Genomic DNA, 13,973 nt, shown 5'->3' with positions numbered 1-13,973 from the left:
GAAAAGAGCAAGAAATAAATACAGTCCACTTACCGAAGTCTGTGAGAAGGAGAAATACACTAACGTTATACTATTGTTAAGTATTTTATACAAAACATAACATTATACATGTAAAAAATCTGATATTGACCATATTGAAAAGTATGTGCCACAAAATATGATATTATACTGTACACATTGAAAATGATATTTTATAAAATGTAAGATTGTACATATTGAAACTTATATGGTACAAAATACGATGTTGTACATACTGAAATGTATGTGTTAAAAAATATGATGTTGTGATGTGTCCCGAATGAAGAAGATTTGTAAATTGACCATTCAGCGACAAAAATAGCTAAAAACTAGCTAATAGCTAAAAGTTCAATCTTGACTTGGTGCACCGTGAAACATTTCTAAACTCAAGGTCTTTTGCTTGTTGCAAAGCTTTCTTATCCATTTACTGATGCAGGCCTTGAAATCCAGAGCTTCAAAAAGGGATTTGCATTCAAAAGGTTGACTGATGTTTGGCACATGGATCAAATAGAAGAAAATTGCAGGTATCTGTGATCGGGTTCAGCGTTGCCCTCAGGTAATGCAGAGAGCTCTGAAATGAAAGGTCCCGGTTTGTAAGGCAGCTTTTACAGGGGTGCACAGCAGCTGAGCGTTTTCTATTTGATGACTGTAATTTCCAAAAGACCTCAGCTGGCATGACAGGTGGGAGGTTTAATGACTCCTCAAATGGGTAGATGGAGCAGCACCTCGGCTCAGACCATCGGGACACATTGAATTATTCGGGAGGCTGCTGATCGAAAATTGTTGGCCATCGCCGTTGTCTGGCACACGTCTAGAATAAAATGAGTGCAGTGAACATTAGAAAACTTTCGTGGAAATCAGTTCTCTAAGCAATGCACTGTCAGCGACATCGTTTGCCATATGTGAGACGTGCTTAGCGTTATGTTATTGCTGGTATAACGATATCAGCAGCAGCCGCATCAGTGGAAATGCCATCACACTTATGCCTCAGCGGGGACACAGTGTTTTTCCTTCTCATATCTTGTTTATGTTTTTTTTTTGCCTGACTTACATTTGTAATTTAGCTCTTTCATCAAAATGCACAGATACTACCCACTGTGGATTGAGCTGCAGGTCGGGGTTAATAAATAATCATTACTATCATTAATGTTGTATTATTGCTATTGTTGTTGTTGTTCCTGAAGCTGCTGTCTCATAGCAAGAAAGCTCCCATTCATGCCAAGCTATTTTAATATCAGTCCTTCAGTAATGTGAGAAGGAACTTTCCCCTCTTTGCTTTCTTTATGTGTTTGTGTGTTAGTAACCAGTTATTGGCTGCTCTCTGAAGTGGATTTACACGACAATTATAATTTATTTTCCTGAAACTAAGATTGTGCAACCTTTAATACTTTTTATTTTACGTTTTATTCTTAAGTGCATTTTTTTATTAGGTCGTTTGGCAAGTTGGTTTGTTAGCTGTTGGTTGGTTGGCAGGTTGGTTTGTTGGCTGTTGGTTGATTGGTTGGTTGGTTTATTGGCTATTGGTTGGTTGGCTGGTTGGTTGGTTTGCTGGCTGTTGGTTGGTTGGTTGTTTGGTTGGTTGGTTGGTTTGTAGGCTGTTTGTCGGTTTGTCGGTTTGTTTGTTGATTGGTTAGTAGGTTGGTTGGTTAATTCTTTGGTTGGTTGGCTTAGGTAGTAGTTGTTCAATTTTGCACCAGACTATATAAAGGCGGATCCAGAATAACTGTCTCACTTTCTTTTACATTACTTAGTTTTTCTGACTTTTTTAATAATTTCCCAGAAAATAATTAATGGTTCCTGATAAAAAAAAATTACAAAACATGCCTAGGGGACTGATATCTATTAGCATTTGTGCCACTTGACTGAATATAAGGAGACTGTTGGGCCTTGGGTGGAAGTCTGAACTCTACTAAGTACCATTCTAGTTGTTGTTCTTTTCATCTTCACATTCTTATGATAAAGTTCATTGATATGAACTTCTGAATGTGACACACAGTTGACCCACTATTTAATATATGTTTCTAAAGTTAAAAGCTAATTTCAAAGAAAGTAAAGAAATAGAGAAAATCCTGTTATTAACATGTGTCTATTCTGGCATCATATTGTAAATCATATGAAGAAAATGAAATGCAGTTCTTGAATAAGCTGGAAAGCACTCTCAAATGCTCTGCTTTGAAACTGAAAGTAAACAGACAATGTTTTCAATGATGTTCTGCTGCGGCACCTTATGATGGATTTTCTTTGGCTCTGTGAACACCATGAGCCCTTTTACCTTAAGAAACACCAGGATGTTTTGCCTTCGCACAGCAGCGGGAACCACCCTCATCTGAACCCTGACTGATGCATATCCCCTGTTGTGGAGTCAAATTGAAAAATGTATTTCTGACTCTGAATTTAATTTGAATAATGAAGCCTTTGGTCCAGAGTAACTGTTGTGATGTGCTAATGAAACCCACTTTGATCTAAAATAACTCAGGAAGCCGAAGCGAGCGCTGGACCCATGCAACCCATGCATGAAATTCAAACGGTGCTGATCTGCAGAGACTCGAGTCAGAGAGCTCCATGCAGAGCATGCGCACACAGAACAGATAGAGATAACTAGAGTGAGAAAGGAGAGAAAGAATGGTGACAGTGGTGGACAATCAAAACTACATTTTCTCTTTGTCTTTTGTCTCACGGCTTCCTTCTTTTATTTTCTGTGCTGCTCACTCAGCCTGAAAATCCTGACAACCCGTCCATTGTATTTCCATTTGGCTGAAAGGCAAGTCAGTCGCAGGGGTTGATGGTAAATTTTAGTAGCTGAAATCTGTACTGACATTTTTTTTCTCATTACTCCATACTTTCTTATTATCATTTAATTATATAGATAGAATCATATTGGTGGTTCTGTTTTTTGTTCTTATAAGTACTCATTTAATTATAGATAGATATATATATATATATATATGAACCCTGTGTGCTGGCTTAGCTGGAAGCAGGGTCATGTTTTTGCCCCTGTGTGTGAATGCACATAATGAGACACATTTATGTGTTGAGCTGATAGATCCAAATTTGGTTCAACAAAAGTGTTCAGAGAACAGATTTTTCAAGATTCTTTTGAAGTAGAGACAATCAAAAGGTTATATCGATCAGAAAACTATTCTCCATCGTATGACATCATATGATAAGTTACATCAGGAGGAAGTCACAAAGAAGATTGTCATTTAGTGTAGTAATGCATTCACGTTTTCATCAATGACATTTGAGACACAATCTACAGCCTCTTTAGACAAACAAATCATTTGATATCATAAATCATACATCATGGTTTTATTGGCGAATTGGTCTTTACTGTTGAATGTTTGATTTTGCTTTCAACATTTTTTTTTATGATATGCATGATTGTAAGGTTGTTGCTAAATCTGTTGAACAATTTGTTCAGCATTCAATGACAGCCTTTGCTGCACATGTTCGAATGTGTTTCCTCCCACACGCCTGCAGTGTGGTGGACATTCATACTGTTCTGGGTGTAAATGTGGCTGTGAGTCAGTGATTGTTTGTAGCCTGATATCTGTGACGGACTGGTGGCATGATCCAGGGTGTTTTCCCTGCATTAATCCAAGGTCTGCTGATATACAAACAACAACTGAGCAAATCATTTACTGTGCGAGGAGAAAAAACTAGAAATTTCATATAAGCCTGTGAATATATCCTTAAATCGTAAAACTGGGGGAAACAAGATCATGCCAGGGTTGGCATGAGGGTGGCAATAACAAAAATCATCCTAACACTTAATTCTTTTGAACATTTTAAGAAACAAATGCAGACATATTTGATGTCCAGATTGTTTCATCTTAAATTTCATCTTAGAATACTTTATTTTGAAGGATATACCACATTTTACAGCAAAAATGTTACCATGTTAAGAATGCAACAGAGAATAATTTACAGTTAATCACATCTACTACTGTTGTGGCAGTGATTTGTACAGTTAACCATCATTGTTTTAGCCTGCAACAAGTCGGAGTGTGTCATCTCTTTCTGTCTTGTCTTTTGTCATATCGAGACCAAAACAGGAGGCTACAGTAAATACTGAGCTTCCTGGAAATACCCAGGCAGGACACAGGACCAATATAGATTCCCAAGTATAGTGAGCTTTTCTGAGTCTTCCTGCTTTACTCAAGACAAGTATAGAGAATTCTTCAGTAAGAAAGTATTAATACAAAGTTAGAGAGCAATACCTTTGTTTATAAATCTACGTTACTGTTCTTCTACAACCATGAGTGTCTTTAACTTCAACGAGAGAATCTTCTTTGTAATGATGTTACTTGGCTGTAATGACATAATATTTATAGACTCAGTCAAAGCTCTTCTCTGTAAATTTTTAACTTACTTGTTTAACTATTAATGTGCATGTAAATGGAGCCAAACTGTTTTCGACATATAATTTAACTTAGGTTCTTGTCTGTTAAGGCTTGTTATGGCTCTTTTGAGTTCATGGGTCCAGCGTACAGGAACCCTGGAGCCAATTGGAATCCAGCCATCATTCAACCTATTTTGATTTTTTATCTGTCAAAACAAAACAAAAAAGACATTTCCCATGATCCCCAGTGAGATCAAACTCCCACAGATAATTTTCATCCCTGTCCAAACAGAACATTTTGAGTGAGGCAGATGTATTTACCACACGAATCCCCTGCGACCTTCCCTCTGGGAGGATGTGAACCGGACCCCCACTGAGGTTACATCACTGCCTCTGCTCTATAAACCCCTGATGGTCGATAATTTCACCCATGGCTCAAAATGTAAGGGCAGTTTTTTTCACGTCTATTTTGAAAGAAACACACATAATCCGAGGCTGCTGGACAGTAAATAATTCTGCTTCTGCAGCTGAGGTGCACCAATCAACTCCCCAATTATCCACAGGCCCTGGCAGACGGAACCATGCTATTTGGGTGCAGCTGGACCCTTTCATTATTTACACTTGAAATGATAATGACATCATGTGTGCACAGCTGCAGTATTTTGCATCCGCACGGCACGCGGCTGAGATCTTGTGACAGAATGGATCGGTGGCGGACGATCCTCCTGCAATATTTACTCGCAAGGGATGGAGGTTTTCTTTCTTGTGGGATTTAATAACAGGGCGGAGATGGACAGAAAATAGAAAGAGCATTTTTGCAAGAGTGACGCGCGTAGTCAGAGCCAAGGAAAGTTCCTGGTCGGGATCAGTCAGGAACTCAGACACATCACTGTGGCCCATATTTCAATTCTGCCTGTGAAGCTTCTTCTGGGCTTAAACAGATTTTGTTGAGCTGGGTTTCTGGAAAGTTTCTAGTCTCTGGAGTAGGGCGACTCCCTTTGAAGAGTAAAAGTGCCAGTATTTTTTTGTCTAACTGTCCACTTAGTGCAAGAAGAAGATGTGATGACTAGCAACAGGGCTTGGGAATAACAGAGTAGAAGATTTTATTTCATCTGAACAGGTTCAACAAACACAACTCTATACCAGGAAAGCACATACACATACAATCATGTCATGTCAACTGCTATAGGATGCTATTCTGGTGATACAGGACTTGGCCAAACATGTCCTCAGGCAGGTCTAGAAATTACAATGACACTGAACACTAATCGCTGCTTGTCCGCTCTTGGACGCTGCTCAATTCACACAGCGCTGAGCCAGATGTGACTGCAACGTTGACATGCAGTTCCGTGAAATAGAGATCATGGCATTTTATAGGAGCTTTCCACGCATCGGGGCCTTTGGCTGAGTGGGTCGACTCAAATGATGCTCTGCCCACATAATCTTCTCTTGACATACTGTTGAGTACCATCTATTTTATGGCGTTCATGTGACCCTGATTAACCTCAGAGTGGGTTAACACTGCTACCTGGCTATTGTTAGAATAATGGGGGCATATAAATGTTTTTGTAGTTTCTAGCCTTTTGCCAAACGTTTCGATTCAGCACAGCAGCAAATGCAACACCTTTAAAGACACCCCCCTCTATGTCTATGCACATCAACACGACACGGGCAGCTTCAATCCCGACAGAAGACATATTCAGTGTAGCTCGTCCAGATTTTGTCCTCGTTTGGATCATTGCTGGTGTAGGCGCAGGTGCCCGTGGAGCTGCAGGCCACCATGTGGAAGCCCACCTCTGTCAGCTTGTCAAACGCCTGCTCCAAGAAATTATACTTCAGATAGTAGCGGGACGTGTATCTCTCCGGGGGCCTGTCCGGGTCCCTGCTCTCATTCAGCGTCTCCCCGAACACCTCTTTGGCCAGGGAGGTCTTCCCGCACACCGTGATGCGCGCCACCCTCCTGAACTTGGCGTCGGTCTGGATGTCTCTCCCGATGGTGTAGGAGCCGCGGTATCCTATCGTGATGTAGCCCGACTTTCTGGAGTCCAGGGACGGGGAGCGCGCGGCCCCGGTGATCGACATCGCGCGTAAAGTCTCCATGCCCTGCACGGCGGAGCCGCACAGCTGCGCGCCTTCCTCCGTGTCGCTGTGGCTGATCTCCTCGCTGATTGAATTATCCTTACTCACCCGGGGGCTGAGCCGCTTGGCGAGGTCCCGCAGTTGGAAGAAGTCCGCCTCCCTCTGCAGCCGGCTCTTCTCCGGGAAGTAGTCCGGCAGCACCAGGTTCAGGTCCCGCAGGTAGTCGAGGATGTAGCGGAACAAGAAGCCGTCCCGGTCCAGGAAGAAGCGCCCCTTGCTGTCCCTTGCCAACTCCTTGGGCGACTTCTTGCTGAACATGTTCCACAGGAGCGAGTCCGGGACGGCGACCAGAGTTTTGTGCCTGGTGACATACACCTGTCCGCCGACGTTCAGCTCGATGATCTCGGTGAACGGGGAGACAGAGTCCCCGCAGCCGGAGCCCCCGCAGCCGCCGGAGCCTCCGCACTCAGTGTCGGCCAGTGCCATGTTGCTGTGCGCGCCGCTGCACTGATGTGGGATCAGTGGAGACTCTGAGCAGCGGAGAGGCTGCGGCTTGTTTATGAAGGGCTTACCGCGTGCTTGTGTGCGCGTGCGTGGCGTGTTGACTGTTAAGTTAATATTTAACTGTTACATGTCTGAGTTGTCATGTATGAGCACCCCCCCACACACACACACACACACACACACACACACGCACATACACGCACATACACGCACATAGGCATCAGGCATTCCCTAGCCCCTAACCTCATCACAACCAACTCCCTAAACCTAATGCTGAACCTGATCAGGTAATCATTCCAATTTTATTTGTATTTCTCATTTTCACAAATAAATCTATTATATCTAACCTATTTGCTTTACCCTCAATAAGAGTGAAGCCACAAAAGAACATTTTTAAGGGAAATAGACCATAGGGAACTCAGAGAGAGCCACATGTGAGGGATCCCTCTCCCGGGGCGGACGTGTAACTGAACACGAAAACTAAATAACAGGGTTTACAACATTGATTAGACAAAAATATGTTTACCATAATGAAAAAGTGTGTCAAGTATTTGTAAATAAGAGAGCAGTCTTGCTGTAATCATCGTCCATGATCAGCTTTAATACTAACCTTAACTCGTAAACCAAGTCTTAACCCTCAAACAGCCCTTTGAGTTTGTGAGGACCAGACAAAATGTCCTCACGATGTCAAAATGTCCTCACAATGATGGTATTGAACCAAAATCGGCCCTCATAACTATAGATACACACACTTTACTAAGCAGTGTCCCTTTAAGCTGCTACAGCTGTCAAGTTGTATAGTTCAATTTGTAAAGATGACGGTAGAAAATTTAAACCTAAACCTAATTTTAACGCTAACTGTAATAATCAAATTTCTAAACCTCACCTAAACTATAACCTGAACATAAATCATATTCTAATGCCAACTCTAAAAGCAAGTTTTAACCCTTAAACAGGCTTTTAACAAGGTGAAGACCGGACAAAATGTCCTCATTTTCCCTTTATGTCCTCACTTTAACTTCTATGAGCAAAATGGTCCTCACAATATAAGCACAAATACACACACACACACACACACACACACACACACACACACACACACACACACACACACACACACACACACACACACACACACACACACACACACACACACACACACACACACACACACACACACACACACACACACACACACACACACACACACACACACACACACACACACACACACACACACACACACACACACACACACACAGAGAGAGAGAGAGGGAGCATCAGTTTCCTCCAGCATCACCTAAATCAGCAAACACCCACATTTGATTACGTGACATTTGTTTCATCTTGGCCTTTTCAGTATAGATATAAATCCAGCCTGCTCTTAGCTCTTTACATTATTTATTGAATCAAATCATTTACAGGAGGACTTTCTTTTTCTTCAAATCCCATAAGAGCACACAGGATCACAGATCATGCAGCTGGTTAAGTTATTCAGCTTTGAGCGGTGGAAGGAAAATATGGAAAGAGTGACACCCATTGCAGCTCTGAGGGAAATGCAGCCAGCTTCTTACACATCACAAAAACACACACTGAGATAGAGCGAGAGAGCGAGAGAGAGAAAGAGAGAGAGAGAGAGAGAGAGAGAGAGGAAAGAGAGGAGAGAGAGATTTCCAAACATGTAAGCCCCCACTGACTAAATGCTGTTCGTGTCATTTGGATTGACTTCATCAACTTTGGGTTATTTTAGTATTAGCATGGAAAAGTGCGGAATTTACCTTCTGGATGTTTAATTGAATAATTACAACATTGTGGATGTTTGTGTTACTTTATACCAATTTTGCTCCTTGGAATTATAAGCGTAAAGAAGTACTTTATATCAATAGTACAGTACTTGCTGCATGTGCCTGTGCACCGTCGTCCAAATATGGTATCACCTGCTTCGTTAAAGCCAAGATGGTTTCGATCAAATTCGAAACTCTCGCCTTCAAAACGGCAGCTCACAAACCATTTGGGCCACCACTGAAGTTCACAAACCAAAAAAACAACAATTCTTTGAGTTTATGAGAGAAATCGAACGGTACATGTCAACAAGTTTCCTCTCTGAAAAAAAGACATCAAATCAGTTATAGTTTGCAGCACCTTTAAAGTGTTTTTATGAATAAGATGTCAAACTTTCTTCTTGCATCCTCTTATTTTGTTTTTCCAGCTTCCTCTGTTCACATGTTTCAACTCCTGAAGACACCACGACTGGAGTTGAACATATATACATGTGTGTATATATACACATGTATATATGATCACAAGTTACTGTAATGCTGATCTATGATAAATGTAAATTAATCAGTACATTTCCCATCAACCTGAGTCATGAATATATTGACACAGTACAAACTAGCCTGCATGTAAACAAAGAGAATAAAAAAGTTAACTAGCTAGTAAAAAAAGCATAAAAATATGAAAGTAAACTGAAGTTGCTGCTGATTAAAGAAGTAATTGATGATTGGTTGAAATGTCCATCTTCTGCCATTCTGCATTGTTATAATGTACTCATAGTTCATTTCAATACAAATATAATAATATTTATAAACTGTTTTTAAAGCACCTTTCATACAAGAAACATATAAGAACAAAAAAGATGTGAAAATGTAATTAATTTAAAAGAACAGATTTTAAGTAGCATTTAAAAGAAAAGGCAATAAAAAATTTAAATACATTTGAAAAAATATATAACAACAGTAAAGAAAGAAAGTGATAAAATGATAACTGGCAAGTGTAAAATCTATGTTTTTATGTTTTCTTTTAATGACATTTACTGGATTAGCTGCTCTGATATCTAGTGGCAGTGGGTTCCACAACTTGTGTCATTTTTTAATTTGTATTCTTTTAAATTTAACTTTTACATGTTACTTAAATCTGTTCTTTTAAATGACGTACATTTTCACATCTTTTATTTTTATAAACCTTTATAAATTTTCTAAAATCCTTATATTTTCTTATTCTGTTGTTGGTGACCTCTTGCTATTAACTTTTAGTGTCAGATAATATATGTTTATATAACGAAAGGAGGATATTTTGATAATGAAAGATTGTTTCAGTGAAGGGATAGTCATCACAAATGTTGTGTAACGTGACAGAGGTCTTGTGATGACCGGTATGGGATTTGCAGAATACTTGTGTAAATTCCCTGTTCAGAACTTCCCATTTCAAAAAACTGAATTCCCAAGTCTGTCGAGACGAAACAGGTTGTGAAAGGTGGCTAAGTTCCTGTCAGGGTTTTTTGAACGGTCTGATGTTTTAAACACTCGAGCACTCTGAAGTTAAATGTAGATTTCGTGATCGGACATTTAAAATATAAACCGTATTGCCCAATAAATTGTCTACCAAGCGGTGAAAAAGAAAAGACCAAAGAAACAAAGAATCAGAGCTGATGAACTGTCATTGTGAAACTTCTTACTTCTCATCCTGGCTGTTTGTACACAGTTTGGAAAGTTGGTAGTCCTGCCCTCAGACCGTGTCATGGCATATAAAAGGCCTCTGCACATCCAAAATCTGGTACTTGAGGAGATTGTGGAGCTGCCACAATGCTACGCAAGGTATCACACATTTGTCTTTTCTTCTGATACAGATTGTCTCGTAGTGGTCCAAGATTTCACGACATGTTTTAGACAAATACAAGCAGCATATTTGAGTTTCTTAGTCTCTGAATTGCAGTTTGGTCTGTGCGAGTGGTTTGGACTGACTGGCCCTGCTTCACCTCACCAGGGTATTACAGAGAGCTTTGGAGCTGCCGTCCATTCACTCAGCACCGCTCAGCTGACAGAGGGAGTGATTGACAGGAGCAAAAGGATGATTCTGGACACCCTGGGTGTTGGGTTATTAGGAACCAGGACAGCGGTCTTCAACAAGGCTCTCACGCACAGCCAGGTACAGTGAACTGTTTGATTAGTTAGTAGAAAATAGAAGTCAGCGACTAACCCTAACCACCTGATTTAATGAAACCAAAAGTAAACAGAAAGGTATTGCATTCATTTAAGAGTCACTTGATATTTTTATAACATCCTTCGAGGGCCATACTATATTTCTGTATATTAATCTCAATTCAATTTGATTCAATATCGGTTCAGTTGAGGATATTTCATAATAAGATAAAAGTTTTGCTTGGACCTGTACAACTGTGCAAGAAAACTTCTAACTTGGTGTATTGTTAACAATATGAAAGCAGGCCAGTCACAAAAAAAACTTTTACGATAAATTGTCCCAGAAATCATAGATGGTAATGTATCATTATTTTGAAACCATTTCATACCACTGATATGCCAATTTTACAGCATAATCCTTGACCCTTTCAAAGAGCAATGAATTCAATTCTTAACAATAGTCAGTCTGACATTTGAATTGTATTAAAATATTTTTGATGAATAAAGATATTTAAATATAAATGAAAACTGTCTTTTACATGTTTACATCACTAGTCTTCTAACACTTTTACCCATGGATGACAATTCATCACCTCTGCCAAGAGAGTTTGTTTTTTGTTGTTTTGGTTGTAAGCAAGATTTCACAAAAACAACTTGGTGGAGAGATGTGGTACTCGTTACATTTTCAGAAAGCAAATCCAGGAACGTTTTTTCACTTTCTTTAATATTTAGGGATGGAACAACCTTTTATCTTTTTTAGCCAGGAATTAATTTGAGAAACTTGTTGAAAGAAAAAAAAATCTAAATTTGGGACAGCGTGATTTTTCAAGGAGACATGCGTGCCTTGGCAGAGTTGTGCACTCTTGAGGTTTATTCTTGTTTTGCTATCTGCCAAGAATTGTTTCCTGAAAGTGTGTAAACTTGTTTTTTCACATCCCTATTTAATTGCACACATCCTGATATTAATTTGTGTGATTGCAGTCGTTCATGTCTGAAGAGCGGAGCAGCGTCTGGGGCAAATCCAACATTACTCTGCCTCCCCACTATGCTGCATTTGTCAATGGCATCGCTGTAAGTTTGTTCGAATAAAAGCATCATGATATACAGATACAGACAACAAAGATGTGGTGTGGTGCTTTTTTGACCTGATCCTTATGACCACAGGTTCACTCCATGGACTTTGACGACACATGGCACCCTGCTACTCATCCCTCGGGAGCCGTGCTGCCTGCGTTGCTGGCCCTGGTGGAGACCCTGCCCTGCCGGACCTCCGGCCTCGAGCTGCTGTTGGCATTCAACGTTGGCATCGAGGTGCAGGGCCGACTCATGAGGTTCTCCAGAGAGGCGCACAACATCCCTGAAAGGTGACGTTCTTTGCCCGAAATATGAGATTAGTGCAAAGTTTTGTCTATTTGAAAGTTATTGTAGACTTTGAAAGTTATTGTAGACTGATTCATCCAAAGGACCAACACATACCTCAGGTGGTGTCAAAATAGCAACATTTCAATGTCCCCCAGTAGATTGTGGATTGAAACCACATTTTTTGGGGAACTGCACCCTCACAGATATCTGTTCCTCAAACATGCCTGATTTATATCAACAAGATTGGTGAATTATTCTCGGAGAATTCAAGAAAGATGCTCTATTTCGCCATATGACAGAAATTGAAAATAAAAATCCTGCACCCGGCCCCTACTCTTGAATCGCACTAATAATTAATGGTTACTTCCCTAAATCATGCCCAACCACTCCACCACATGTCATTGGACCTGGTTAAGTGGTTGCTGCATAATCCCGCTGACTAACTAATCAAAAATCACAGATGGCATAACCTCCTTTGCAAAGAAAACTTTTCGACCAAATACCCAAACCCCCAAAAACCACTGACTACAAATCATTCTACCCAGCATCAATCAAAGCCTTAGCTGCTATAATAAACTTGGATATATCCTCATAGTTTGCTCATCTTTCTCTCCCAGATTCCACCCCCCCAGTGTTGTTGGGGTGATGGGCAGTGCTGCAGCCTCAGCCAAGCTCCTGGGTCTGTCCCCTGCACAGTGCACTCACGCTCTGGCCATCGCGGCCTCCTCTGCCGGGGCGCCCCTGGCCAACGCCGCCACGCAGACCAAACCCCTCCACATAGGGAACGCAGCTCGCAGAGGCCTGGAGGCGGCTCAACTGGCTCAGATTGGCCTGGAGGGGAATCCTGCCATCCTGGATCTGGACCGCGGGTTTGGGGTTTACTACAAAGACTACAGTCCCTCAGCGATGCCAGATTCTTCTTCCAGTGGCTTCAGATGGATTCTGGAAGATCAGGACGTGGCCTTCAAGCGCATCCCCGCTCACTTGGGGATGCACTGGGTCGTGGATGCAGCTCTGGCAGCCCGGGGGAAGCTTGTGAGAGCAGACAGGCACTTTGACCTCAGGGAGATCCGGCACATCACACTGCGAGTTCCTCCGTCCAAGTACATCGACTGCTCCTCACCAGCCACGGAGCACCAGGCCAGGCACTCGTTTCAGTTCAACGCCTGCTCCGCGCTGCTGGATGACAAAGTGACGGTGGCCTCCTTCAGCGAGGCTCAAATCAGCCGAACCGCCCTGAGGGAGCTCCTGTCCAGAGTGAGGGTGGAGACGCCTGAGGACAACCGGCCCAGCTTTGACGAGATGTACTGCGAGGTGGAGCTAGAAACAGTCGAGGGGCAGAGTTACACAGCCAGGTGCGATACCTTCTACGGCCACTGGAGGAAGCCACTGAGTCACAAGGACCTGGTGGATAAGTTTAGAGTTAATGCTTCGTCAGTGTTGTGCACGAAGGGAGTGGAGGGGTTGATCGATGTGATCGGAAACATTGAGCGAGTGAGTGAATGTATGATCCTGGGTTCATATCTGAGGATGACAAGTAGTCCACACGAGCAGTTATACAGCGTGAGGAATATGTGATTGAACTGTGTCTAAATATGGAATAATCCTATATTTGAAATTCAAATAACCCCTTCATTTTAAAATCCTTGTAAAAATTTCTGATAAACGTTTATAACATGACATGTTCACGTGCACTAAAAGTTTTTTCTTCTATGGTGGAGGACTCTGAAATAAAATCAACTGAAAAT

At 41.4% G+C, this 13,973-nt stretch overlaps 2 protein-coding genes across 2 annotated transcripts; one reads left to right on the top strand and one right to left on the bottom strand.

Annotated features, from left to right (window-relative positions):
* Positions 1–5,439: 5,439 nt before the first annotated feature.
* kctd12.1 (potassium channel tetramerisation domain containing 12.1) lies at positions 5,440–6,957 on the bottom strand. Its single transcript, XM_062403429.1, has one exon. The coding sequence runs from the start codon at positions 6,923–6,925 to the stop codon at positions 6,038–6,040; it is 888 nt and encodes a 295-aa protein (XP_062259413.1). The 5' UTR covers positions 6,926–6,957; the 3' UTR covers positions 5,440–6,037.
* A 3,514-nt stretch (positions 6,958–10,471) lies between these two features.
* Positions 10,472–13,973, top strand: acod1 (aconitate decarboxylase 1). The gene is made up of 5 exons (XM_062401938.1): positions 10,472–10,539; positions 10,709–10,870; positions 11,845–11,934; positions 12,028–12,227; positions 12,843–13,973. Exons 1-5 carry the CDS (start codon positions 10,528–10,530, stop codon positions 13,801–13,803), a joined length of 1,425 nt encoding a protein of 474 aa, XP_062257922.1. The 5' UTR covers positions 10,472–10,527; the 3' UTR covers positions 13,804–13,973.

This window comes from Platichthys flesus, chromosome 13 (assembly GCF_949316205.1).
Source record: "Platichthys flesus chromosome 13, fPlaFle2.1, whole genome shotgun sequence".
Taxonomy (NCBI): domain Eukaryota; kingdom Metazoa; phylum Chordata; class Actinopteri; order Pleuronectiformes; family Pleuronectidae; genus Platichthys; species Platichthys flesus.
The sequence above is the reverse complement of the archived record's forward strand: the minus strand, read 5'-3'. Positions and strand labels throughout refer to the sequence as shown.

Coding starts and splice junctions, on each gene's coding strand:
- kctd12.1 (XM_062403429.1), bottom strand. CDS start 6,925: ATGGCACTGGCCGACACTGAGTGCGGAGGCTCCGGCGGCTGCGGGGGC.
- acod1 (XM_062401938.1), top strand. Junction 10,871..11,844: donor AGGCTCTCACGCACAGCCAG/GTACAGTGAACT, acceptor GTGTGATTGCAG/TCGTTCATGTCTGAAGAGCG. Junction 11,935..12,027: donor CATTTGTCAATGGCATCGCT/GTAAGTTTGTTC, acceptor TTATGACCACAG/GTTCACTCCATGGACTTTGA.